The 27,500-nt window shown below is 38.5% G+C and overlaps 2 protein-coding genes across 6 annotated transcripts in view; one reads left to right on the forward strand and one right to left on the reverse strand.

Annotated features, from left to right (window-relative positions):
• The window catches only part of LOC310718570 (uncharacterized protein), a 219,197-nt gene that overhangs the window by 141,351 nt on the left and 50,346 nt on the right, over positions 1-27,500 (reverse strand). The gene's annotated exons all lie outside the window — the stretch shown is intronic.
• kremen1 (kringle containing transmembrane protein 1) overlaps positions 1-27,500 on the forward strand; it is a 65,891-nt gene that overhangs the window by 7,662 nt on the left and 30,729 nt on the right. For both annotated transcript variants that reach the window (XM_083527410.1, XM_083527411.1), the window contains exon 2: positions 21,665-21,827. In XM_083527410.1, coding sequence (XP_083383536.1) covers positions 21,665-21,827 — 163 coding nt within the window. The remainder of the gene's footprint in view (positions 1-21,664; positions 21,828-27,500) is intronic.

Raw genomic sequence — 27,500 nt, forward strand, 5'->3', positions numbered from 1 at the left:
AGTTTCCCTCCTGACATTAATGAATATCTGATAAGAGCTTTTCATTTTTTAATGCCCTCTCTCTCTCTCTCTCTCTCTCTCTCTCTCTCTCTCTCTCTCTCTCTCTCTCTCTCTCTCGCTCTCTCTTTCAATCTTTCTTCGCTTGAATACGCAGTAATGAATTAAGGCCTCACAAACACTCCATCCCTCCACAGCGCTATCTGATGGCAAAAAATTATTGTTTTTATAATCAAAATCCCACTCAAGCCTCTTTTGCACATTGCTTAATTTGCCAGGAAAAACAAACCCTCAAGGAATATTCTAGAACAAAAAAAGAAAATGGGATGAAAATTGGACAAGGTAATAAGGTTTTTTTTTTGTGTGTGTGGGGTGAGGCTTTATAGAACCACCATTATCTATCTATCTATCTATCTATCTATCTATCTATCTATCTATCTATCTATCTATCTATCTATCTATCTATCTATCTATCTATCTATCTATCTATCTATCTATCTATCTATCTATATTATTTTCCTTTTTTCTCTCACTCACTCTTTCTATTTCTTTCACACACACTTTCCTTCTCTGCTTTATTTCTCTCTCTCTCTTTCTCTCTCTCTCTCTATCTATTACTCACCTTCTATCTACCGAGCTATTGATTTATCGATCTAACGCTCTATCATTCTATTTATCTTTGTTTCTCTCTGTCATTCACTCTTTCTATTTTCTCTCTCTCTCTCTCTCTCTCTCTCTCTCTCTCTCTCTCTCTCTCTCTCTCTCTCTCTCTCTCTCTCGTTTTCTCTCTCTCTTTCTCATACACACACACACACACACACACACACACACACACACACACACACACACACACACACACACAACACACACACACACACACACGCACGCACACACTTTCCCTATTTTGCTTTATTTCTCTCTCTTCCACTATCTATCTATCTATCTATCTATCTATCTATCTATCTATCTATCTATCTATCTATCTATCTATCTATCTATCTATCTATCTAAGAAAAGTGAGTTTCATGCTAGCTTAGCGTAAATATTAAGCAAATTTGTACTAGTTACTTGTGCTAGCAATAGTGTGGTTTGGAGTGGAAGATCTCCTGCTACAGAGCTCTGACCTCAACCCTACTGAACACCTTTCAGATGATTGTCGCCATAATTTGTAAAGTAATCGATGTAGAAATTGATTGAGAGAAAGAATAATCGAACTTCAGGCATTGTAGGTATTAGCTCAAGGTAGCCTGTTGATTAAATATGATACAAAGCTAGCAAGATGGAGATTAGTTTTCATGCTAGCTTAACATAAATATTTAGTTAGTCTGTACCAGCTAGTCATGCTGTTTAGCTAGGTGTATGAGGAACCAGAGAAGGTGTGGCCTATAACTTAAACTTTGTAGGTTTGCTTCACAACAGAGCCAAAGTGTAAAAGTAAACATGAACATGCATCGACATGTAATGCTGTTTACCGTGTTGTCTTCTGGCCCCTGAGCCAGCGCTGACCTTTGACCTTGTGCCCTCAAGGGGTTTGCTTGAGTAACCTCAGCTGGATTCTGTTCTTCAAAACAAGCCCTATGTCATCTGCTGGGAGTCTCTGTCTTTCCCGTGTCCACGCCGGACCACATTTTAGCATTTTTAAAAACGCTAACATGTACTTATGTGGTCGGGAGTGGAACTCTGATTTCAGGCCGCATGAACAGAATCAGTGCCATTTCATGAACCTGACCTTCGTTGTGAACTTTTCCACCGCAAGACGGAGACTGAAGTGGACGCTTGACCCGGACGGGGGAAAGTGGGGAGGAAATATAAAAGGCCAGAGCTGAAAATATCAAAACGCCAGACCGTCCCTCCCTGCCTTCTCTGGCCAGGAGCAGTTTGTGGGTGAAGAACCAGATTGTTTCCTTCCAATGAATTCAGTCCTGGTGTACTCGTATAGCTGAAACGAATTTTAGATTTTGGGTTGGTTTGATTTAGTTGATAAATTTGGTGCATTGTGAGCAGATGCAGGTAGGAGGCATGGCCTAAAATCTGAAATGTAAAAGTTATTCCTCCGAGCGATTTGGATGATAATTTAAATTTAGTCGGGTTTTAATTTGTGTGGATTTACACCTATTTTAGGAAACCCTTGCTGTACTACTGAGTTTTTGTGCCATGTTAAAAAAAAAAAGATTACGGGAATAAAGTCGAAATTATGAGAATAAAATCATAGCAGGACGAGAATAAAGTCGAAAATACGAGAATAAAGTCGTAGCACTGCAAGAATAAAGTCGAAATTCTGAAAATAAAGTCGAAGTGTTTCAAGAATAAAGTCGAAATTACGAGAATAACGTCGTAGCACTGCAAGAATAAAGAAGAAATTACGAGAATAAAGTCATAGCACTGCAAGAATAAAGTCGAAATTACGAGAATTAAGTCGTAGCACTGCAAAAAGAAAGTCGAAATTACGTGAATATAGTCGTAGCACGGCAAGAATAAAGTCGAAATTACGTGAATAAAATCGTAGCACTGCAAGAATAAAGTCGAAATTACGAGAATAAAGTCATAGCACTGCAAGAATAAAGTCGAAATTACGAGAATAAAGTCGTAGCACTACAAGAATAAAGTCGTAGCACTTTGTCATAGCAGTACGAGAATAAAGTCATTGCACTATGAGACTAAAGTCGAAATTACGAGCATAAAGTCGAAATTGTGAGAATGAAGTCAAAATTGCGAATTGCAAGTCATAGCAGCATCGGCTGAAGTTTATTCTCTTAGTGCTACGACTTCATTCTTGTAATTTCGACTTTGTTTTTGTAATTGTAGGTTTTCGTAAAATGTCATTTTTTTTACGTGCCACTAAAACGTTATGATAGTATTGCAGAGAAGGTGTGATGATGGCAAACCGGAGATCGTACGCTCCCCATAGTTTGCTACGTTAGCGATTTTACCGAATTAACCTGACGTGTGCCACGAATCCAAAGAATTACACTGGAATCTCTGTGATCCATCCTGTTCCAACCGTTGATCTCCACACTTTCGGGAAATCCGTCGGATCTGAATTTCATTACATGTGATTTTAGTCTAAACAGTTTTGTTTGTTGAGGTTCGCTGTTGCGACTTGTCTCCTTCTTTTATTGTATCACGGACGTTTATCGGGCGCTTAAACGTTGCCGCTCTCATTCTCTCTTTTGTGTTTGGCTTTGTTTGCGGGTCTGTGTCTGTGTGTGTGTGTGTGTGTGTGTGTGTGTGTGTGTGTGTGTGTGTGTATTGAAATCAGTGGTTAAGAACAGGATGTAATCTAATCCGAGCTAAGCCCTGGTTTACTCTGGCCTGTGCGTGTGGGATGAATCCGGGTCACTTTAGCTGCTCATAAGGCTGCCGCTGATGTGAAACTAAATCTCACGGACATGAATAAATCCCTAAACCTGATCCTGCGCTCTCACGATAAAAGGATGCTCCCTTTTTTCTCTCTCTCTCACCATTTCATTCTGCTCTGTCGTTCTTTCCCAGGTGGAGCTCCAGTCTCTGTGTCTCATTGTGCATCTGACCTGGAGTTGATTCGGGGCCAGAGGGCGAGCGAGACGTCGATCGTGCCGCGTCTTGCGCAGACGCTTTTGTTAGCCACCGTCTCTGTTTTGTTTCAGACCATCTGTTTTCTTTGCGCGTATACGATTCGCGGCACATACGCCGGCTTTCATTCACCTTTTTATTTTTTTTACGCCATCGGTTAATTTAGCAGTGTTTGCAGGCTGGAGGACATTTTCGAACACAAAAGGAGAGAGATAGAAAGAGAGAAAAGGACATGCTGAGGACGAGGTGCAGCATGCGCAGGCCTTTCTGTGCGTGTTTGAAAGGCAGGATCAGATAAATGTGGAGTGGAGTGTGGAAAGAGATAAAGTGGGAACAGCATAGCTGACTGACAAAGCATTACATAAAAAAAGAGGCTACTGTGGATATCAGATCTCAGAGGAATGCAGACGGTTGGACAAACCGCTGCATGTATTTTCTTTCCGTTTCATCTCATATATATTGATATGTACGCCATGTCCAAACTCATAGGGTTTTTTTTGGCCTTCAGTCAACAAAAAGTAGCTTTTTAAAAAATGTTCGGTTTTTCGGGTCGCAGCGTGGACTTTCAAAACGAAGGCTTTTGAAAACGATGGCGCGTTTTTTTTAGTCATTGCTGCCGTAAAGGGGCACAGGGCTGTGAGCGTTTTCAGACGCTTTCAGTGTGGATGAGCAACTTTTTGGAAATGTTTGAAAACGATATTGTGGCGTTTTTTATAAACGAAAACGCCGCTTTCAAATGTATTCAGAATAGTGTGGACGTAGCCTAGCTTAGCCTAGCATAGTATAGATATATACAATAACGTTTAAACGTTTTATTGTGTAGTATAGCGTTTGGCTGTTCCTCAAGCAGATTTTGAGTTCTATACAGCTGAAATTAATGATCATTAGAACTGCTTGGTATAATTGGTTATTCCGACACCTGCTTCTGATTCTGCAAAATCCCTGACTTTGTGCAAGTGAACAAAATGTGCAAAAAGTAAGAAATATTTTGTAATTGAGATTTTAGTTACAATTTGGTGAATAATGTAAAAAAAAAAAAAAAATATATATATATATATATAAAAACCAATATATACACATATATACATACACATATATACATACACTATATATATATATATATATATACAATTTACAGCATTTCTTTTAAACCTGCCTAAAACTTTTGCACTGTAGGGTTATATAAACTCAGTGGCAAACCGTGCATTTTACACCTAGACCTTCAGTGGTGTTCCTACCTGAATCAGTCCACCTCTTAATAACATCATTATGACTCTGTGGTCATGTCTGTGTTTATCATTTTCAGTTGCACTTGTATGAATTGGTTCCTAGAAACCCACTAACCTGCTAGTCGCAAACGAGAATACTAAAAATGTGAAGTGTAATTAGACAGTCTAGCTTCTGGTTTTAATGCAAACCATGTTCAGATTTACATAATCATTTGTAGTTAGTACAGGAAGAATTATGCAAGTCCTCATGCTTGTCATTATAGATTTACTGCTCTGCAGTATGAATGTAAATTCACTGTCTGGCTTTTTTATAACATGATTTATGATGCTACATGACAGGTGGCTTTGATGAATCTTGGTGAGGAAAGATTTCGATTAAAAATAACTTTAAGACTAATTCTTTAAGATTGTATCATTGAATCTATTAGCAAACACTATTATCATTTCATGACTACTGGCTTTGAAGAACACGGGAGACGAAAGAACTCAATAAAAAATGACCAAATCACCAATTGACGAAAGAACTCAATAAAAAATGACCAAATCACCAATTAGCAAATTAGTTATGAAATTAATTTAAAGAAGAAATCTCTTTTTTTTATTATTTGAAAAATCATCTGTATTAATCCTCACACTTTTGTGTTGTCTGTTAATAACTAAATAAAATAATATAACAAAACATATTTTGAATTTTAATAAATTATTTAAAATGTTAGTAATACTTTTAAAATCAGTGTATTATCAGGTAAGTGATTCATAAAAAAAATAAATAAATAAATAAATAAATAATTTATTTAAAGCAATTTAGCATTGGAGCAGGATATAAACATTAATAATGCGTCATTAAAAATGTGCTCTGAAAAGTGTAAAAACAAATTGTGTAAAATTGTGGTGTGTTGAGTTTATATTATATTTTATTTAATTACATTTTATTTACAATATACAAAATTTTAAGTCAATTTAAATAAAAAAAAAGATTTTTATTTTATTCATTAAATTTTTTATTTATTTACTTATTTTATTGGATTTTCTGACACACACACACACACACACACACACACACACACACACACACACACACACACACATTTTACATATATATATATATATATATATATACATACAGGTTTTTTTTCTCACATTTTGACCACCATCCAGTACACACAAAACCCTCCAAGATTACAAGAGATACACGAAGCTAAGTATAAAATTTGTATTTCTGACCAGTAACACACACACACACACACACACACACACACACACACACACACACACACACACACACACACACACTTTTTCCTCCTGCTATGGGGTGTCCTGTAATCAGCGTCCATCAGATCTAACGCTGCATACACGTGCTCTGTGACGATCCTTTACGCTCGCCTGTTAGAACAAAACCACATATAATTAACATTCCTACAATACCAATAAACCCGGGGCAAACTCAGTGATGCAAAACAGGTGTGTGTGTGTGTGTGTGTGTGTGTGTGTGTGTGTGTGTGTGTGTGTGTGTGTGTGTGTGTGTGTGTAAGAATATTCTAGGTTTAATGTGTACCTGTATTCACTGTTGTCGTACCTGTAGCTGCTTTTGTGTGTTATTGTGAGTCAGATTTCACAGCAGTCCTGAGGTGTGTTTGAGTTACTTCTGAACAAACTAATTCATTAATTAAATGTGTACACGTGATGTTGAAATATGTTTAAATTGTCGTGAAGTTATTAGCTTTTATAGCTAATCGGTGTGTCGTGATGACGAGTCGTTCGTCTTCATTTTGCTAGGCGTGTACACACATTGGTTTTGATAATTGTCTTTCAGACGGCGTTTGTGTTTACAAAGCTTTCAAGGTGACTTCTAATGAGTACTTTTTTTTTTGTAGATTTGTGTTTTCCTGACTAGTTAATGCTAGCTAAATTACAGACACTGGGTTGTCAGGTCACTCGCTAGCTAAATTATGTTCTGTCCAAGGTGTAGCATCTGTAGCTGTCTACACTACACTTGGTGTCTGTCGGGTTGCATTTTTGCTAACTAACTCAATATTGTTTCATCAGTCAGGGACTTTCAAGTTTTGTTAGCTAGCTAAATTCTGGTTTTAGCTAGATCTCTTTCTGTAAAGCTTCAGTTTGTGTTAGCCATATTTTCTCAGTGGGTTAAAAAAAAAATTTATCCTATGAGTGACGTAACTAGCTGTCTATTGTGCAACATAATTAACTGTCTAGCCACTTTTAGGTCAGATTAGCTGAATTGTTATTTCCAGTAACATAGCTAGCTGCCTTGTCTACCTACCAAATCATAGTTGGCATCTGTCAGGTCACATTTTTTAGGCAAATTCTGCTACTTCAAGTAACAAACTATGAGGCCAGGAATTAGGATTTCACTTTGTGTCCATCAGGTTACATTTTGCTAGCTAGTGAAATTCTATTTTCTCCTTAAATTAATGTGGCTAGTTATCAGCTAGTTAATAATTTTATTTAGCTAGCTAATTTCTGTCAGTCAGGTAGCATAGCTATCTATCTACCTAGCTACAGATAGCATACTAAATGCTATCTGCCAAGTCATATTTTGTTAACTAATTTCTGTCAAGTAACAAATCTAGCTGTTCTGTTACCAGGTTACACTTTGTGTCTGCCGGGTTGTATTTTGCTAGCTAGCTAAATTATGTTACATAGCTATTTTTTCTAACTGCCTGGAGACATTCAGCGTCTGTCAGGTCACATTACATTAGATACCTCAGAGTAAGCTAGTTAAGGTAATGCAGCTTGACAGTAATTACGTCTGACTGATTAGCTGTTTTTAATTAGCTGTTCACTGATAGTAAATTTAAACTTTTGATTTTATAATTTTTCACATTTAGTTTTTCAAACGTTTGTTTTTTTTTTTTTGGTTTGTTTACATTTAAAATTTCATTACAGTAGGAAAAAATCAATAGCATACACGCCTGCTACATTATTTGGTTATTGTGCAGTTTTCTGCTCAACAAAACCAGTTTTCTGCACAGGTTGGGTTTTGGAAGGTTAATGAGATTTTCCTGTAATGCTGATGTTCGGGGTTTATGTGCGGTAGGAAGGGACCTGCCTGTACAGGAGCAGACAGACCTGTGCACACAAATACACACACACACCGCAAAATTATCCAACAAACAAAAATAATCTAATGTCGGCAAAAGAACAGGGACCTGGCAAGTCTAATCAGAAAGGGTGCGAGAACAGAGGAAGCATTCCACAGACCTGCAAACAATCCCAAACATGTAGCACACACCAGATTGGTTTGGGTTTTGTTGTAGAAGTCGGTTGGTTAATGGACGTTTGGCTTAGACAGCTTGGAAAACCTGAGACCGTCAGGTTTCAGTTCATATGAAGTTCAGTAGAACTCAGAAACACATCTTAAAGCCAAACTGGATTTCATGAATTTTATAGAACATAGTTGTTAAACCACAAGGAATGAAACCAGAAGCTAGGATTTTTATCTCTTTAGTACTGAAGATTGATTGAAAATTCAACATCAGTGAGTTTATTTTTCCCGAGTACTGTCAACAAAGGACCTTGAGGAAGATTTGTCCACTCCATAGACATCTTGATCACCATTCCGGATCATTGTCCGGAATGTAAATATGCTCTTATGTTTGTTGTTTGATTCTACCTTGACCTGTCCAGCAGACCAACAAGCTAGCTAGCTACCCAACATTGCGATACAGCAATGAACTGTATTTGATACGCTGTACATCTACACAAACAAATACAAGTAACTCTGTGAGAAATGTTATGAAATATAGGTAGCTGGTTAACTATATTTAACTGTAAGCAATTAGTTTGGTATTCTTGCTAAAATCCTTAGATTTTTTGCTAACTATTAAACTATCAATAATTTGTTACCAGATTTTGTCACACTAATTTCACTCATTTTTTGCTAACTACCTGGATAGTTTGCTAATACAAAATAGCTGAAAAATGTATTAATTATGAGGTACCTATCTAAATAGCTAGCTAGAAAACATTGGCAGGTTACCTAAATAGCTAGCATAGTAGCTACCTAGCATTACTTATTATTGACCTGCCAGCTAGCATTGTTGTTAGCTTCTATCACTCATTATGATCTTAGTGCCTAAATATCTAGCTAAGATATTAGTCTGCTGATATATGTTTTTAGTTAACTGAAAATGGCTAGCTAGCATGGTAATTAGCTGATATGATTCATTACACAATTAGTGACTATATATCTAGTTAGCTGTTGTGACTTGTGAAAATGGCTAGCTACCAATATAATTAGCTAATATTACTCATTAGAAGATAAATATCTAGCTATGTGTTAACTAATATGACTAATTATTAGGTAATGACTAAAATAGCTAGCTAGCATAAAATTTAGTGAATATTACTCATTTAAAAGTTTAACACCCATATAACTAGCTAGGATATCAGATAGATAATATAGCTTGTTATTAGACATGCTAGCTAGCATTGTAATTCGCTAATAACACTCATGATTAGCTAATGTCACTCATGATTTATTTCTACAAAAAATGATAACTAGCATATTTGTTACCTGATATGACTTGTTATTAGCTATCGCTCAGGCTAGCTGGTTATTTATCAGGAAACTTTCACTGAATCATCTAAATAATTCGCTTTAAATGTTTTCAATTATTCCACTTGGTTCCAGAAAGTTCTCAGAGTTTTGGAGCTGTTCTTCCTGGCTGTGGTGTGTGGGATTATAATAACCGGGAGTCGAGGGCGATCAAACCGATGACACTTTTTAAACTTAACAATGAGCCCTAGTGTGTTATCAGAAATGTTTTGGAACGCGACCGCAGTGATGCAGTTTCGGAAAAGGAGGGAGAAATGGAAGAAAAAGGAATGCTGTTTGGAGAGGGAGCGGATACATGCATGCTTCTACGGCTTTTTTTTTTTTTGGAATCCGATGTGGTACGTCAGAGTCATTTTCAAGGGGGAATGAATTCACACCTAGACACCCACAAGGCTGGTGGTTTTCCGTTTAGCGTGTCAGTGACAGACACCGATCCGGACTCATAGACGGAAAAGCAAACTATTAAATATACAGGTAAAAAAAAAAAAAAAAACGAAGTATTGTTCAAATGTAGCAGGATCATTTAAAACGTGTTTGCATTTACATTGATGGTATTTGGTAGACGCACTTACCCTGACCAACTTTTATCACATTCATACAACTGAGCAGCTATGGGATTGAGGGCCTTGCAAAGGGGCCCAGGAGTGGCAGCTTGGTGTGGTTTGGATTTGAACTCATAACCTTCCGATCCAAAGTCCAATGTCTTAAACACTATGCTACCAAGCTTTTCTTTTTTTTTTTTTTTTTTTAATAATAGTGGAGGTCTTTCTTGCTGACGGCGAACCTCACCACATAACCTAGGGAATTACCAGTTATGAGCGGCCATTTTGGATATTTGTACAGACGGATTTCTTTCTTATAACTAACGTCCTGCAAGATGAAAAGTCGGAATCCTCGTAACCCGTAACTTTAGCTATAACTATTGATATTTTTAGGCGAGTAGGGTGGGTGTGGAAGTGAGATCATGTAGATTGTTCTCCAACGATCATTATTTTGGGGTTGAGCTCGTTGAAATGTTCTCCTGATCTCTGGTCGTCTTCCAGTAATGTTCTTCCGCTCTTGAAGCTCACGTGAAACTCGAAACACCTCAAACGACTCGTTGCAGCATCGCTGTACGTCAAACGTATGTCGTGTCAAATGTCTCTGTAGCACATGAGCCATGAGCATTATATTGCTATGTGCTTCTTTTTAAAGTTCCCTTTTGGTCCCCATTTGCTTTTGTGGAACCTCCACTCTTCTGGTAAGATGTTCCTCTAGATTTTAGGGGATTAATCCAGACACAAGGATGTTAGTAAAGTCTGGTACTGATATAGGTGAGGTGAGGAGACATGGGGTGCAGTGTTTAATTAGGGGTTGGAGCTCTATAGCAGGAGCTCTTCCACTCCTTCCTATGTACCTTCATGAAGCTGGTTATGTGTACAGGGGCATTGTCATGCTGGAACAGGTTTGGGTCTTCTAGAGAAGTCAAGTAAAGGGAAAATTTCAGGAGGAAACGTACAGTGTCTTCAGGAGGAAACTTTTTGTCCGTAAAGAGTTTTTAGATGAAATTTACGCAACTTAATGAAGTCATTCAAGGAAACGTGTCTAAAGATGTGGACGTGCGCTTACGTGAAGAACACTTCCTTTACTTTAAAGCAGTTCCAGATAAGGCGAAGATGCAAACAGATACTAAACAACGTCTTGGTTGATCGTGTGCATGTGGGTCGGATGTCGTACTTTGTGTTTTTGTAAAACTGTTCCTTTAAATGGACTGATCCCAGACTTGGCCGATGTCCATTAACACTTCTTCGCAATGCTGACAGGCTAGACAGCATACACACACACACACACACACACACACACACACACACACACACACACACACACACACACATGTTTCTCAGACCTATCAGATATCCTCAGTGTGTGTGTATACACAGGCTTGTTTGGTTTTTCTAGAGCACATTTAGACATTAAACGTGACTATGGGTGGGCGTGGTTAATGGTGGGTGTGGCTTTGGGTAGGCGTGGTCACTTTGCTGCCCTAAAGAGAAATATAAATGAAAACTAGTGTCACTTGACAGAAGAGAGAAGTAGTACACATATTAGTGCACTAACTCTCTCCATCTCTCTGACTCTCTCTCTCTCCATTTCTCAAAAGCTCTCTTTCTCTTTTTCATCATGCACATTCAGATTTTTCTAGTTTAGTTTCCACTTTTTATTTCTCTTCGTTTTCTATTCTATTCTTTTTTCCTTTCTTTTCCTCTCCCCACCTTTCACTTTTTTTCTTCTCTCTAATTTCCTCTCCTCTTCTGTCTTTCTTTCTTCGCCCCTCCTCCATCTTTCTCTACTCCCTTCCTCTTTTTTCCCTCTATCTATCCTCTCTATCTCTCCTCTCTTTTCATCTCCTCTCTATCTCCCGTTTTTTTCTCCGCTCCTTCCCTCTCCTTTCATTTTCTTTCCTCTCCTTTCCCCCGATCTCCTCTCTACTTGCTTCCTCTCTCTCTTATTTATCCTCTTCTCTCTCTTTCATTTGCTCTCCTCTCTCTTCTCTCTCTCTCTCTTTCATTTGCTCTCCTCTCTCTTCTCTCTCTCTCTCTCTCTCTCTCTCTCTCTCGCTCTCTCTCTCTCTCTCTCTCTTTCTCCTCAGTTGCTTACTCTGCTGTCAGGGTTGGTTAGTTGAGTGACTTTAGTGGTGTGTTTTCAGCCCTAACCTGTGATTAGTGTGCTATTTATTTAACCTCCTAACCTCCCAGAGCTCATCTCTCGCGGTGTGCTGCTTTAATCACGCGTTCGGGACTCGGAGAACCGCAGTAAAAAAAAAAAATAAAAAAAAAATATCCCGCAGGCCTCGGAACCTCAGTGCAATCCAAACAGGAGTTTTTTTTAAGACGGGCTTCTGAAGCCATGCCCGATGGGCTCTGTGGCTGTAGCTGAAGCTGCGCTCCTTTTACACTCTAACCCAAAGCGTGAAATCATCACAGTGTGTGTGTGTGTGTGTGTGTGTGTGTGTGTGTGTGTGTGTGTGTGTGTGTGTGTGTGTGTGTGTGTGTGTGTGTGAGAAGATCCAAAACGCCTCAGGTTTCTCATTTAAAATATTAGAAACATCAGGAAGACCAACATCAACAAAAAAATATACATACATTTGCCTGTTTTTTAGAAATTGATGAGCAGCTCTTACATCACTGTCAAAACATCTGACTTAATAAAATGTATATGTTTCGGATCAAATTTTGTGGATCATCAAATTTCTGACAGGATTTCTTTACTCTGACAGCACTAAAATCTTCTCCTGCTTAACACCGAAGCTGAATAATTGAATTCCTGACAGGATTGTTGATCACGGTCATGCTAACTGGCTAACATGCTCACTAAACACTTGTGACTTAGCACAAACCAGGGTTTCTGAGAGGATTTTTAGTTCATATTCACACACTCGCTACTGAACTAACAGAAGAAATCCTGACAGGAAAATTATTATAGTTAAAATTTTCTGACAGAATTTCGTGAAAGCATTTATTTCCCAAAGATTTTGGTGTATTTAGAAATATTTTCAAAAAGAATAGACAATGTCAGACAGATTTTAAGTGAAATATTTTCACAATCCTCACTAATTACACATGATACTGAGTCAAATAAAAACCTCTTGACTTGACTTACAGATTTTCAGTGGAAGTCCTTCTACTTCCTACGTTTTTAAAATATAAACTGGATATATGGATGGATGGATGGATGGATGGATGGATATATAGATGATGGATGGGTAGGCTAGATTGATGAAAGATGAATGGACATTAGGCTAGTTTGCTGGCAATATAAATGGATAGATGGGTATGCTAGATGGATGGATGGATGGATGGATGGATGGATGGATGGATGGATTGGTATTTAGGCTAGATTGATTGATGGATAAATGGATGGATGAGTAGGCTATGATGAATGGATGAGTAGGTTGAATTGATGAATGGATGGATGAGTAGGATACAGGGATGGATGGATGAATAGATGGGTAGTTAGTTGAAATTGATGGATGGATAAATTGATGAATGACTGGACAGATGCTTTTATGTTTGGATGAATTGATGAATGGGTGAGTCAGATTGGTCAATAAATGGGTGAATGGATGAAATGATGGATGGATGGAATGATGGATGGATGGATGGATGGATGGATGGATGGATGGACGGCTGGGTAGGTAAGAAGGTTAGCTTGATGGATGGATCAGTATGTAGGAAGGTAGGTGAGGTCAGATAAATAGATGGATAGAGGGATCGATGGACAGATGGAGGGGTGGGTAAGAATGCTAGATCAATAGATGGATGGTACGTAGGAAGGAAGGTAGATAGACAGATAGATTAATTTCATTTGGTGTTTTTTTTCTTTTAAAATTATTATAATTTTCTTTCATTAGATTCATTTTTTTACTATGAACATATCGCAAGTCATCAAAGAAAATGCAGTAATCGGATATATACACACTGACGCTGGCATTTTCCCTTTACTTATATTTAGATATTACACATGAAAGAATCAGTGCACTTTGGCTAAACGTCCTTTTGGTTTCTCTCCATGAAAAGCGATGCATGAATGAGAAGCGGAAGAGAGAGGGAGAGAAAGTGGGATGGAGGAGAGTCAAGGGGTGAAAAAAAAAAAAGGCAACCGCTTCGTGTGCTGGAGCTTTACACTGAGGCGAGACCAGCTTTTACAGTCTCTCTTTTGATGGTCAGCCTGTGTGTTTGGATAAAAACCCGGAGTTACGCCTTCTACAGGAAGCCCGGGTCTGTGGCTAGCGTGGTTAGCCATACCGCTATTCTTAGACTAGAGTAAGTGGGTATTAGCTTGAGGTAAATGTGATACACTGCTCAGGCTGGGGTACAAGCACAAGAAAATGAGACAGGAACAGGGATAATTAGGTTTTTTTTTGTTTTTTTTCCTCAGCTTGGCTCAGATTTTGGGTCGGGGAATACCGACCGGATTTAGAATGCAGAAGTAGTCCCAAATGACTGCTTGGAGTTATTAAACTGTGGAAAAAATCACTGTAGTAGAAATAATCCATGAATAAAAACGTGTCTTTAACTTTAACAGTTTTGTTGATTGATCCGACATTTATTCTTAACCAGCGTCGTTTTGTCTTCCCTCGTGTGGAAGGAAAGTCCTCCAGGAACTGATGGCCTGAACGCTGGATGAGTGTGTTGAAGCTTGACGTGGCTGTGGAGTTGAAGGAACGGTTTGGCATCAAATTTCTCACATCCAAAACAGATTCATTTGTTTTACTAGCGTTGTCTCATGCTTCTCCTCTCAGCCACGGGTGCTGGAACAGGCCTGGGATTCACACGTAGCTTAACAAATTTTCTGGACGTGGATTTTGGTGGTTTTTCTGGAAGTGGTAGTTCAGTGGACTCCTGTTCAAAAGGTTGTGAGTTCAAATCTCGGCACCACAAAGCTGCCACTGCCAGGCGCTTAACCCTCAGTTATATAAATGACATAAAAGTAAGTTTCTTTGGATACAGTGTCTTATCCATATCAAATGGAAATGTAAACTGTGGGTAGCTGATCAGCTGCAGATTCACAAGGTGGGTTTTTTTTGGTGAACCAATCCCCTCTCCAGAGCCATCAAAACCAGAAAGAAATGTTCAGGTAAAAGTGCTACAAATGGTTTATGGAATCAAATTGTATATTTCCCACTTTTCCTGTCCTGAAACGGCAACAAAAAACTCGGCTAGAAACCGCATTAGTCGGTTTCCCTCACCTTTTATCACTAGCATGTCCAAATTATGTTTTGCTTCGGTAGGTAGGTAAGATTGTTGAAGAGATGGGCTGGTAGGTATGTAAGTAGGATGGATGGATGGATGGATGGATGGATAGATAGATAGATGAGGAGGATGGGTAGGTGAGAAGGTTAGATTGATGGATGGATACCTCTGTTAATGTCTATGTAAACGACCTCTGTGAAGTTTCCTACATTTCCAGTCGGTAGATGCTCTAATCCTTACCTTACCTTAGAAATGAAGTGTTAAGGGCCTTGTTCAAGTGTCCCACAGCAGGTCGCTGGTTAGGATTAACCCTCTGATCAAAAGTCCAACATCTTAACCACTGATCTCCGATTTTCCTGAATCTAGATTAAAGTGTTTGGATGTAGAAATAGACTAAGTTTGTCTAATTTAAGTTTAACTCTTTGACTAAGTGCACCTCCACTTCATGCAACGGCTGAGACAACAAGCACACAATGGCTGAGCTAGCATGTAGCACTCTACTCTGGCCTCAGAATCCATTCTCTAGGAATTTGGTTGCGTTGTTTATGGTGCATCAGTCCTCATGAGCGCTCACATGAACATCAACATATGTGTAATTCAACATGGCATGACCTGCTGGAGGGGGAGTCCTTTGTTTCTTGTTTATTTTGATATCGATCACATGACCGTGAAGCTGCTCTTGGTTTTTTTTCCCATTTCTCTGTCTCTTACGCAGATACGACAGCATCTGGATGCTCAATGTGGAAGCAATTAGCTTCAAACCCTTGCAAACATAATAACAGGGCGATCAAGTCTTCGCGTATGAGGACCGCTCTTAGCAGACCCTCTTGTTTTTGGTTAGAAGGCCTGCACTGGGTCTCCCTTTCTTTCTTGTCTTTCTGGGCTTTTTTTTCTTTTCCATAAGTGGTCGTGTTTTATAGGTTGTTTTTTTTTCTCCGCTTCGACCTTTAATGCGGTCAAAGCTCTGTTTCCCATCAAAGTCTGTAATCTAACCACAACAAAGACGTCACATGGACGTACAGGGGAAACAGTTGCTTCGTGACAGAGTGAGATGGTGGTTCAGAGGCCGTCACCTTCTAGTCGAAACCTAAACCTCGCTCCGGCACGTGCGACATGTTAGTTCTCAGCCCAAAACAGCAGCGCTTTGAACCGTGTCGGTTTTTACCTCCCTATTCATCATGGACGGACCTTCTTATCTCATTCCTCTTATTCCTGCTTCCTCCGGTCGCCACAGAGTAATAGAGTCTCTCGACCACATCAAACCAAACTACTGCTAATTACTACCCTTCCTCCAGCCCTGCTTATTTCAGTCCAGCCGCTTTGAGAAAGCATTTTTCAGAGAGGTTAGCCACAGAAGCAAGATGGCTGCCCAATCTCCAAACGCTACCAATCTCCGTAGCCACACAGAGTGTTCTGAAAGTCACAGTTGTTCTTCCTCTCCTCTTAATTTCTTCTTCTTTTTTTTTTCTCTCCTCCACTGTTATCCTCCCTCATGCGCAGGACTCTAAAAGGCCATCCTCCACTCTCGCCTTGTGGCTTGGACGGAGATTACAAAAGAAATACGGTAATTAGTCCAGAGGACATGCGGTATGACTCATGCGGTACGACCACTTCTGAGTCCCAGGCCTTTGAAATGTTTCCCAGCTTGCAGGGGGACTATTTGCAGACTAATAGTGCCACCTAGCCGAGCTTAATAATCCTTAATAAGTCTTTAATCTAGCAACTAACTTCCTGTAACGTCACATTATACGTTTTGGTTGTAGCTAAATTGTTTCCGCTAGTTTTTCTCAGGTGCTTTAGAGCATTTTTTTTTTTCTAATAATTCTGTGAACCATTTCTCAAAACTCAATGGATTTCTTGCAAAAGCCTGCACTTTTCTCAAAATTCTTCTTCAAGTAAGTATTTGTGCCAATGAATATCTCATTGGCATTAGAACAGGGTTTCTGCAGGTTTCACAAAGTTGCATTTAAGACATTTGAAGACTTTTGAAAGACTATTAAGAATAAAATTTAAGGCCTATATCATGACATCAAAAACACACAGGTTTTTAGGTTTTATCTGGCCTTAATCGAGCCCTAAATACATTTTTTTAAGCCCTCACGAAACTTGCACATCCCCATAGCTGAAAAATATGTTGTCAGTATGACGGCGCAAGGTTTCATTATTTCCCGATGCAAACTACGGTTTGAATTACAATGACTGAAAATGCACAAGCCTGAATTTCTTCTGTACTGCATGTATGAATTAACAGAACAAATGTACACATTATTGTTTGTACTGTAAATTGAATGCAAGAAACCGGACAGGATTCACACTTTTACTCTACTGCATTGTACTGGTGTTCATTTATTTCCTGGCTGTTCATTCATTTTCAGTAAATGCAATTCTGTGTTTTGCTCTTTTGCCAAGTGAAGAGTCACGAGATTCACATTTGACCTGTTTTAGAGAACTAATCGATCATTGGTTGTCCTACACCCGCCTTCATTCGGGACAATTAAGATTCGTCTGCACAATTTATCATTTGAAGAAAAATTCTTTAATAGAAATATGTAGAAGCTTGACAGATTGTGACGACCGGTTTAACTATTTAACATTCATTGACATTGCAATGAACTGATGCCGAGATGTTTTGTGGGTTAAGACAATTCAAGTGAGATGCAGTATAATATATTTTAATCAACACAACATAAACAATTGAAACATAAGAAACAGCAGACAACTGTACACACTCAATTCAACAAATGTACCAAAGCGTTCACAATTTGTTCAAAGCAACGAGAAATTGCTTTTATGATGTGCACAAGTGACTCCATTATCTAGAGGTTGAAAAAGTACTTCAGAATTTCATTTTTGATCTGAGAAACGCTCCAAATGAACTGAGAAAAACAGTTTCGTCAAATGTGATATTTAGAGAGAGTTAACAGTATTGGAAATAATCTGCATAAAACGACGAATAGCTTAATTTGTTGGCTGATCACGTTTTGGATTTGCATACGCTCACAAAAAGTAAGTTTCTCCGTTGCTTTTTGATGTGAATTGAGGTCACAACATGTTGCACAGCTCAGTTTCCGCCAAATCTCATCAGCAGTTTTACAAACAAAACCCTTCAACTTTGACCTGGCTTTTAATTATGGCAATTGTTATTACAGAAAACAATCTGCAGTCGTGCTCCAACAGCTCTGGGGCTTTTCAGTTTAAGTTTTTACAACCACCAAAAAAAACCCTGCAAGTTTTTCTTTCATTTACACCTTTTTTTTTCAGATTTTAATTTTCAATGATAAAATGATGGAAATAAAAAAAAAAAATAATCCAGAATTTTGTAGGTTAGAGCAGTGTTGATATTATTCACATATTTATGGTTTATTTTACATATTAAAAAAATTGAAATGTTTAAGAATGTTGCAAAAAAACTTTCTGAAAACAAAACATATAAGCCAATTTAATTTCTTTAGACGGTCATTCGAACATGCAAAGCGGCACGTGTACGTGTTTAACGTATAAATGAAAATACAGTTTAACTTGTGCTTTTCAGAAAGTGTGAAATGCCATGGGTGGAGTCAGATTTATGGTGCACTCATTGTCCCTTTCAGGAATTATAATTGCGCTACCGATAAGCAAGTATTAAATGTGCAGAAATCTATTCTCACCCCTTTGAAAACATAATTACGAAATATTCATTAGGTGTTTATCGCTGATTATTTATTAGATATTCATCAAACCTTGGTACTCTGCTGAGGAATAAGAAACAATGAGCATTTATTTGTATATAATTATTGTATTTATTATGTATTTATGTATTTATGTATGAATGTGCGTGAAAAAGTTCAGCTTCCCAAACTTACATAGTTTTCGAATTGAGGATAATATAAGATAAACCTTTATTCGTTCCATAGTTGGGAAGTTTGCAGCAAAAAAAAAAAAAGTGCCAATATGAGGCGGAGACAGAATACAAATATATGCAGTAAGGTATATAAATACCAAAGAAAAAAAACAATAAAAGTAGTTACGCTATCAAACAAACAAATTGCACAGTTTAAATTGTTAGTGTTGCACAGTTGTTATTGCACAAAGATTTCAATTAGTATTCTTATTGTACAATTTACACATCAGTATTAATGCTTTGCACGCAACTTAATTTATACAGCTATTCTCCAGAAATTGTAATAAACATGGCTCACTGGAGATCGCTGTGTGTTATTTGCTATAATAGTGAGCCCTACTGGTTTTATTTCAATCTATAGTCCCATGTTTTCCAAACATTTTCAGCCCAATTGTGGTTTATGTAGATTCTATGTGTGAGGCATATAAAATAAAAAACAAACAAAAAACCTCTTAAACAAAGTTGAATGTGAGTAAAAACAATCGAAACATTTTGTCTTCTGACGAAGCATTCTTGCATTTTCGTTCTTGTGTTTCTCGACAACAGGTTCTATTGAAAGCTGAGCTCTGGCACATTCTTGGCTTTAATTATGTCTCGTCAATGACCTTTTTACATGCCAGTGTCTTCTTCATGTGTCAGTGTACAGATTGTCAGGTGAATAGGTGGGAGCTAAAACGCCGTGACTAAATAAAAGCTTTAATGACGGGGTGAAATTTCCTGATCTGGCCACTCAGACCGGCGGCTGGGTGTGGAACGTGTCTGTCCTGAGAATGAAGTTTGGAATGGTTTTCTGTGAACAGGGTGCTGTTTATGATCGTTATACTGTAATTAATGAGGCGGATTAGAATCGATCATGCCATTAAAAACCGGTCAGGCCTGATTCTGTGACCGAAAAAGTAAACAGTATTCTGGGACAGTATTGAGCAAGGGGTCCTCAAACTATTAAAGAAAGGAAAAATGATGTGGCTCTCAGAGAAAAAAGTTTGGGGACCCCTAGTATAGAGAATATGTGCAGAATGTATATGGAGTTCTCGAAAGGTGTCTTTGAAGCAGGAGAAATGGCCAAGTGTAAGGATCGGAGAGACTTTTTACAAGGGCCACATTGTGATATCTAGAGGACTGGGTCAGAATGTAAGGTCTTGTGGTGTCTGTTGTGGTATGCAGTGGTTAGTACCTAATTCAAGTAGTCCAGGGAAGGAGAACCTATCAACTGGTGACAGGGTCATTGGATCTCAAGGATGTGCGAGGAGCGAAAACTAGTCTGAGCATCACAGCTTGCTGCTTATGAAGATGCAGAGCCAGAAAGTCAGAGAATCCATGATCACCTACCTGTACACCACCTACAATGGACATATAAGCATCAGAACTGGACCATGGAGCAGTAGAAGAAGGTGGCCTGGTCTAGTGAATCATGGTTTCTTCTACCACATGTGGATAACCAGGTGCATGTACATCACTAACCTGGGGAAGACATGGCACCAGGGTTCACTATAGGAAGAACAGCTTCACTACACCAGCTGGTTAGCTAAAATATATCCTGTATGAGCAGGACCATGGTGTAGAAATGTTTAGAGACCCCTCCTGTATACTTTAAAGGAAGATTTACCTCAGCATTTAGTGAGAATTTGAAGTATCTCATTTCATTTCTTCATCTTGTGGAAGATTAATAGTCCCAATTCTCATTCATCATCTTTCCTCACAAGGGCACCTGCTGAAGGACAAAAAAAATACCCTAATGTCATTTCTGCAGCTAAAATCTTATTTATATCTGATCTGATATTTATTTTTAAAAGAAAATGAGGTGAAGTTGTGAAGTTTAGCGCAGTGCTGAAGTTAGCTAGCTGGCTCGAATGTCTAAGCATTGCTATATACTGTATATATAGACAATGGTTCGTAGACACCTGAGCATAAGATTGGTATGTGCTGCTTTCTGAACATCCCATTCCACATTGAGTCCCCATGTGTTCTTATAGTAACCTCCACTCTTCTGGAAAGATGTTCTAGATTTTGTGGAGATTCATTCAGCTACAAGTTTGTTAGTAAAGTCAGGTAGTGTTGTAGGTGAGGTGAGGAGGTGAGGACCTGGGGTGCAGTCCAAAGTTCACATTCAAAGTTCAGTAGGGTTGAGGAGGTCAGAGCTCTATAGCAGGAGATCTTGCACACACTTCCATCCCATGAAAACCATATCTTCATGGAGCTGGCTTAGTGCACTGGAGCATTGTCATGCTGGAACCGATTTGGGTCTCCTGGTCCAAGTGAAGGGAAAATTTCATGCTTCCACATCCAGAGAAATCCTGCACAAACGTATGTTTCCAACTTTGTGGGAACAGTTTGGTGAAGAACCACATGGCTATATTGAGCATTTGTTCATGTAGATCCACGTCAAAAGCTTTCATTACTATTCACCTAAAACATCAGAAAGCTTGATGGTGCTGGTGATGTTTTTCCAGACTTCATCTATCCTTTGTGTGTGTGTGTGTGTGTGTGTGTGTGTGTGTGTGTGTGTGTGTGGTTAAAGCATTGTCATGAGTTCAAATCCCAGCCACACCAAGTTGGGCCCCTGAGCAAGGCCCTTAACCCCATAGCTGCTCATTTGTATGAATGAGATAAAAAGGTTGTCGTTCTGGATAAGGACATCTGCAAAATGCTTTAAATGTGTGTGTAACATTAAATCCTGTGTGTTTGTGTGCTGTAGAATGCTACACGGTGAACGGCGAGGACTACCGAGGTCGGCAGAACCAGACGAGTCTTCACGGAGGAAAGCCCTGTCTTTTCTGGAACGAGACGTTCCAGCATCCGTACAGCACGCTGAAATATCCGAACGGAGAAGGAGGACTGGGAGCTCACAACTTTTGCAGGTCAGTGATTGTGTAATCCATCTGTGTGTGTTAGAGAAAAATCTTTCATTCATAAACTTTTTTAAATTCAAAATAAAAGAAGTCTTCATTTGGTTCTCACGTGTGAAAGCTCTACAGAAACAGCCAAGTCAGAAAAATTATCCGATCTTCTCATTACTTGTGAATGTGTGTCTGTGTGTGTCCGTGTCCGTATGTGTGTGTCACACTTCTTATTTTGCATCTGGTTTTGTCCTCTTGCCTTTTACAAGCCATCTTTTTGTTGTTCTTTTATTTATTTTCTTTTGCTCCACCCATATGTTTCTCTCTCTCTCACTCATTCTCTCGCCCTCTTTCTTTCTCTCTCTCTCTCTCTCTCTCTCTCTCTCTCTCTCTCTCTCTCTCTCTCTCTCTTTCTTTCTCTCTCTTTCTCTCTATCGCCTGACATCAGCCACTTATTTTTTCAGTTATCACTACTGTCACTTGATCTTCTCTCCATTAATCCATTCATCTTTCTCTAATTTTTGTCGCTCGTCTGTTTTTCTCGCCATCCGTTACCACCATCTGTCTTTCACAAATTTTTTTCTCTCTTTGTCTTCTTCTGTTTCTTATTCTGTTTCTCATGCTGTTGTTCCACTGTCTGCTATTCTGTCAGATTCCTCTTACCCTTCCTTTTTCTTTCTTTCTTTCTTTCTTTCTTTCTTTCTTTCTTTCTTTCTTTCTTTCTTTCTTTCTTTCTTTCTTTCTTTCTTTTTTTATTAGATCATTGTCTCTCTTTCTGCACGTCTTTCTGATTTTTTCTTTCATTTCTTCTCTCATTTCCTTTAACTCCTTTTCTCTTCTCTTGCTTATCACAAAGACACAACGTTCCTCTACGAACATCAGACCTACACACAGGACTACATAAAGGCCACGTGTGCAAACATTTGTGCAGTAAAATTTACCAAAGTACAGATACACAGTGGCCAAAAGTTTTGAGACACCTGAGTTTTTCAGCCCTATGCGTTCTTCCTAATACTTTTACCACAAAGTTGTAGGTACACTTGTATAGGATGAATTAAACTTTCCCTTCACTTGAACCAGGAAACCTAAACCTTTTCCAGCATGACAGTGTTCCTGTGCACAAAGCCAGCTCCATGAAGATATGTTTTCCATGGTTTGGAGTGAAAGATCTCCTGCCATAGAGCTCCAGGCCTACTAAACACCTTTTCACTTGTCGCTTACATCAGTACCTGACTTTTGCTAACATCAATGTGTCTAAATGAATCTCACACAAATCTCCACAGGATCTAGTGGAGCATCTTCCCAGAAGAGTGGAGCTTATTGTAAGAGCAAATGGAGACTTAATGTGGAATGGGATGTTTAAAAAGAACATTTTGCTTCAGATTGCTCTACATCACCGCTGTTGTGTAAAGCACGTGAACGGGAAAGTTTTATGAGCGCTCTCAAGTTGTGTTTACATGAACACTTGGCCAGACGATCAATTTCGTTTTGCCTGTAAACAAATGCCCAGGCAGAAAGCGAACACCGAGTGAATTTGAGAAAAATCCAGAGACCCTACCGTAAAAGAAGATAGCGAGGACAGCAGAGATCATCAGGTTTTCTCTCGGTTGCCTCCATTAACAGCATTTACACAACATGGGGCTGACCACAAACACACATCTCTCACACACACTCTCTTCACCCTTCAGCCATTTAGAAAACGGTCTCAAAGCATTCGGGTCTCATGTCCAGACCTGTGTAACAGCTTCTTCCAACAAACCATGATTTTTTTTTTTAATACAGTGGAGGGCCATTAGGGTCAGCAAACTACCATTGTAATATGTTTTTCTCCACGAATATGTATTCATGTGGATGGAATAGCTATTTTATTTTCATTCCACAATGGCTGACAAAGGAGAAGAAATCGTTTTGGTCGCAGATACACTTACAAGACGGACTTTTCAAGAGAAGCTGGACATCGTGAGGAAAATTTAGCCAAAACAAAACAGTTGTTAAGATTTTTCATGAAACAATTATACAGGTAGTCGTCGACTTACGACCACGATTGGGACCGACAGATCGGTCGTGATGCCGGAAGCTGGTACGCACTGTCGTAACACGATTTGGTCATAAGAAGAGTAGGCTATATGTACAGTATTGTGAAATTATGCCGAAAGCTGGTAAAAAAAATAACGTACGCCGTGGCTAGCGATTGTGGTCGTGAAGTCGAATGGTCGTAAGTTGCATAGGTCGTAAGTCGACGACTACCTGTACTCAGTCCTATAAGATTTTGCACAAAAACACATAATTTGCCTTCATTTGAAATCCCCACGGAAATTGCAGGGAAATGAGGCATTTTATGAGGTAAAAATTTCGACACGTTTGCTGAAGATGATGTATGCGGGAGGTGCAGTTGTGGCTACAGTGAAAGGAGACGTGTTGAATTGTGCCTCTCTATAATATTGATAGTTTCTATAAATGTTTCTATACCTTAATGATGGTACTAAGAGGTGGATTGATTCAGATAGGACATCACTGAAGGCCTAGATAATAAGGTTTTCACTCGAACACTTTCATTGCACAAATATCTGCTGTAAAATCACCAAACATTTACATGTTCAGAGTTTATTATTATATGGACAATTGATTTTTACAGTGAGCTCTGTGTGCTGCTAAGTGCTGCACTGTTACACTGTTATTGTGTTTTGTTGTTGCACTAGATGTCATTTGCACACGTGTACTTTATGTAAAGTCTCGTGGTTCGGTCTGTTTGATTCAGGTTTTTGTTGTCTTGTGTAAATGTATTTGGTTTTATGTGGCACCTTGGACCTGGAGGAATTTTTCTTTGTCTCACTGTGTCTCTACTGTACAGCTGTATATGGCAGATTAAAGCTCTTTCGACTTGACATGACTTGACAGATTAGTAGTTAAAGTAATGTACTATTGATTACAATTGATCACCACGAAGCTGCCCCTGTTGGGCCCCTGAGCAAGGCCCCTATCCTTCAACTGCTCTGGTGTATAAATGACAGAATTGTACGCCACTTAGAATAAGGGCATCAGTTAATCAACTCGCAGGTTTCAAACATGGAGCAGATTTCTCACATCAAACATCCAATTCATCATCATGACCTCCATTGTCATATAGCTTCATGATATATTTTTATTCCTTCTCTCTTCTCAGTTTCTGTCCAAGTCTCACTCCTCCTGTCCTTCTCTCTGTCACTCTATTCCTGTACCTGTCCCTCTGTCTCTAAGTTACAAATTTGTCTCTGTCCCTTCTTATTTTTTTGTCAAATTCTTTGTGTCTCTGCATATTCTCATTCTGCTGCTCTGTTTATTTGCTCAGACGCACATCTTTCCATTCTTCCTCTCATTCTTTTATTTTCTTCCCATTTTTCATAATCTGTCTCACGCTCCTGCTAGGTCCTCTCATGGTTTATTTATCATGAAGTCTTAGCGAGTGTTAGGGATATAAAAAATATATATTGATTAATGTATAGATATAAAAGAATAGGAATACAAATATAGGGAAAAAGGTATAGGGATTAATGAATTGATATAAAAGTATGGGGATTAATATATAGGGATTAATGTTCAGTGATAAATATATGAATAGAAAGTATAGGGATAAAAAATATAGGGTTTAATGTATAGTGATAATTATATAGGAAGACCGTTAAGAAGTAGAGCTATAAATATATAGGGATAAAAATATAGGGAAAATATAAATTAATTTATATAGGGATAAATACATAGAGGTACATTTATAGAGATAAATATATAGGGATCAGTTTATAGTGATACATTTATTTAATTAATAATAAACAAGATTAATGGAGCGAAACACACACACCTTCATGCTGGGAAACATTTCGGCGTTTCTCGTGCTAACTGTTTCATCTGAAAACTTCACGCTGGTCTTCGAACCTGAAGACACTGAGGTGAATCCGAATCCGAAGAGTGCGTTTACACGGATTGTGCTTTACTTTATTCCAATTTCCGATCTTTCTTTTCGTCTGCTTTATAAATCCCCCAGGTGCTGGAGTTTTAAAAGTTTATCATAAACTTTATGATTCAGAGAGAGATGGAAAGAGGCTGTTAAAGCAAAAACGGTGTTTGAACGCAGTCCAGAGTGGCTGATTCAGAGAAGGAGAGAGAGAGAGAGAGAGAGAGAGAGAGAGAAAGAGAGAGAGAGAGAGAGAGAGAGAGAGAGGGGGAACAGATTTTAAAGCTTGTAAACCTTCTACTATGGTTTATTGTTTTATTTTTTGGCTCCTCATTAAAAGATACAATCGCTTGGTGGATTTTAATAATGCTGTCAATAATCAGGTTTGAGATATAAAAGAGAAAAAACACGATCAAGGCACATCAACTGGCAAGCGTTTAAATAAACATAAGCTATATGTACACTGTATATATTCACTATAAGGACAAAAGTTTGTGGACACCTGACCATTAGATTGGCTTCTTTTTGAACATCCCATTTCACATTTATTCTCCATTTGCACTTCTAATAACTGCCACTTTTCTGGGAAGATGTTTGAGGAGATTCATTCAGACACAAGGTTGTTAGTAAAGTGATGTAGGTGAGTTGAGGAGGCCTGGGGTGCAGTCAGCATTCACAATAGGGTCGAGGTCAGAGTTCCATAGCAGATGATCTTTAACTCCAACCCATATGGAGCATATGTTCATGCTGGAACAGGTTTGGGTCTCCTAGTTCAAGTAATGGAAAAGTTTAATTCATCCTATATAAATGTGTGCCTCCAACTTTTGGAGAAGTTGAGTGTCCCAATATTTTTGACCATAGTGTATCTGCATGTTATGGTTTTTTTTTTCTTTTTTTCTTTTTTTTTTTTCTTTTTTTTTTTTTTTTTGGCTTAACTTTTTGCACACCTGGGGTTCATTCAGTGTATAATTTTTCTACTACTTTTTTAAACGCATATACATACATATTAATATCAAACTCATGAAAAATGAATTAAAATAAAATGTTTATAAATTGGCAAAAACCTAAATAATAACCACATATTCTATATCATAAAAAAAAAAAAAAAAAAACAAGAGCCGATCGGAAGCGAGCATTTTTCATGAGCGTGGTCTAAATAAGGATTTTTTTTGTATGGAATCTGTGTATTTTAGGGATGTGCATCTCCATAACTGAGGCCGATATGATTCGCATCTTGATGCATAACCAATGATACGCTGCATTAAAGATACATATGAAGCAGCTACCGATGTGTTGCAATACGCTCCACTCAAGTGCCTTCTGACTTCTAACGCAACACTTTCTCACACATGCCTTTGTAGCCCCGAAAAAAAGAAAAAAAAAGAAATAAAACCAGACGTTCTTTTTTCTGTTGTGTCTGCAGGAAGTTACAGCTCTACCTCTGCCATGTTAATCTGTATTCTTTGTGACTCTCAGGACACGCCTCAGTCTCCATAGTGTTGCAATACGTCGTATTCATGAAGAGAAACAGTTTAGTGACGAGAAATCCATCTACCGTAATTTCCGGACTATAAAGCGCACCCAAATATAAGCTGCACCCACTGAATTTGACAAAGATGTTTATTTTAAACCTATATAAGCCGCAGGTGTCTACACTGAAACTAATGAACTTTACACAGGCTTTAACGAAAGACAGTGTCTGTTACACGGTGTAACGGGTGAAATATGTTGTGGCTCCTTTAAAAGCAGAGCGGTATTTTGGGAAT

Source organism: Silurus aristotelis, assembly GCF_946808225.1.
Source record: "Silurus aristotelis genome assembly, chromosome: 23".
In the NCBI taxonomy this organism is placed as follows: Eukaryota; Metazoa; Chordata; class Actinopteri; order Siluriformes; family Siluridae; genus Silurus; species Silurus aristotelis.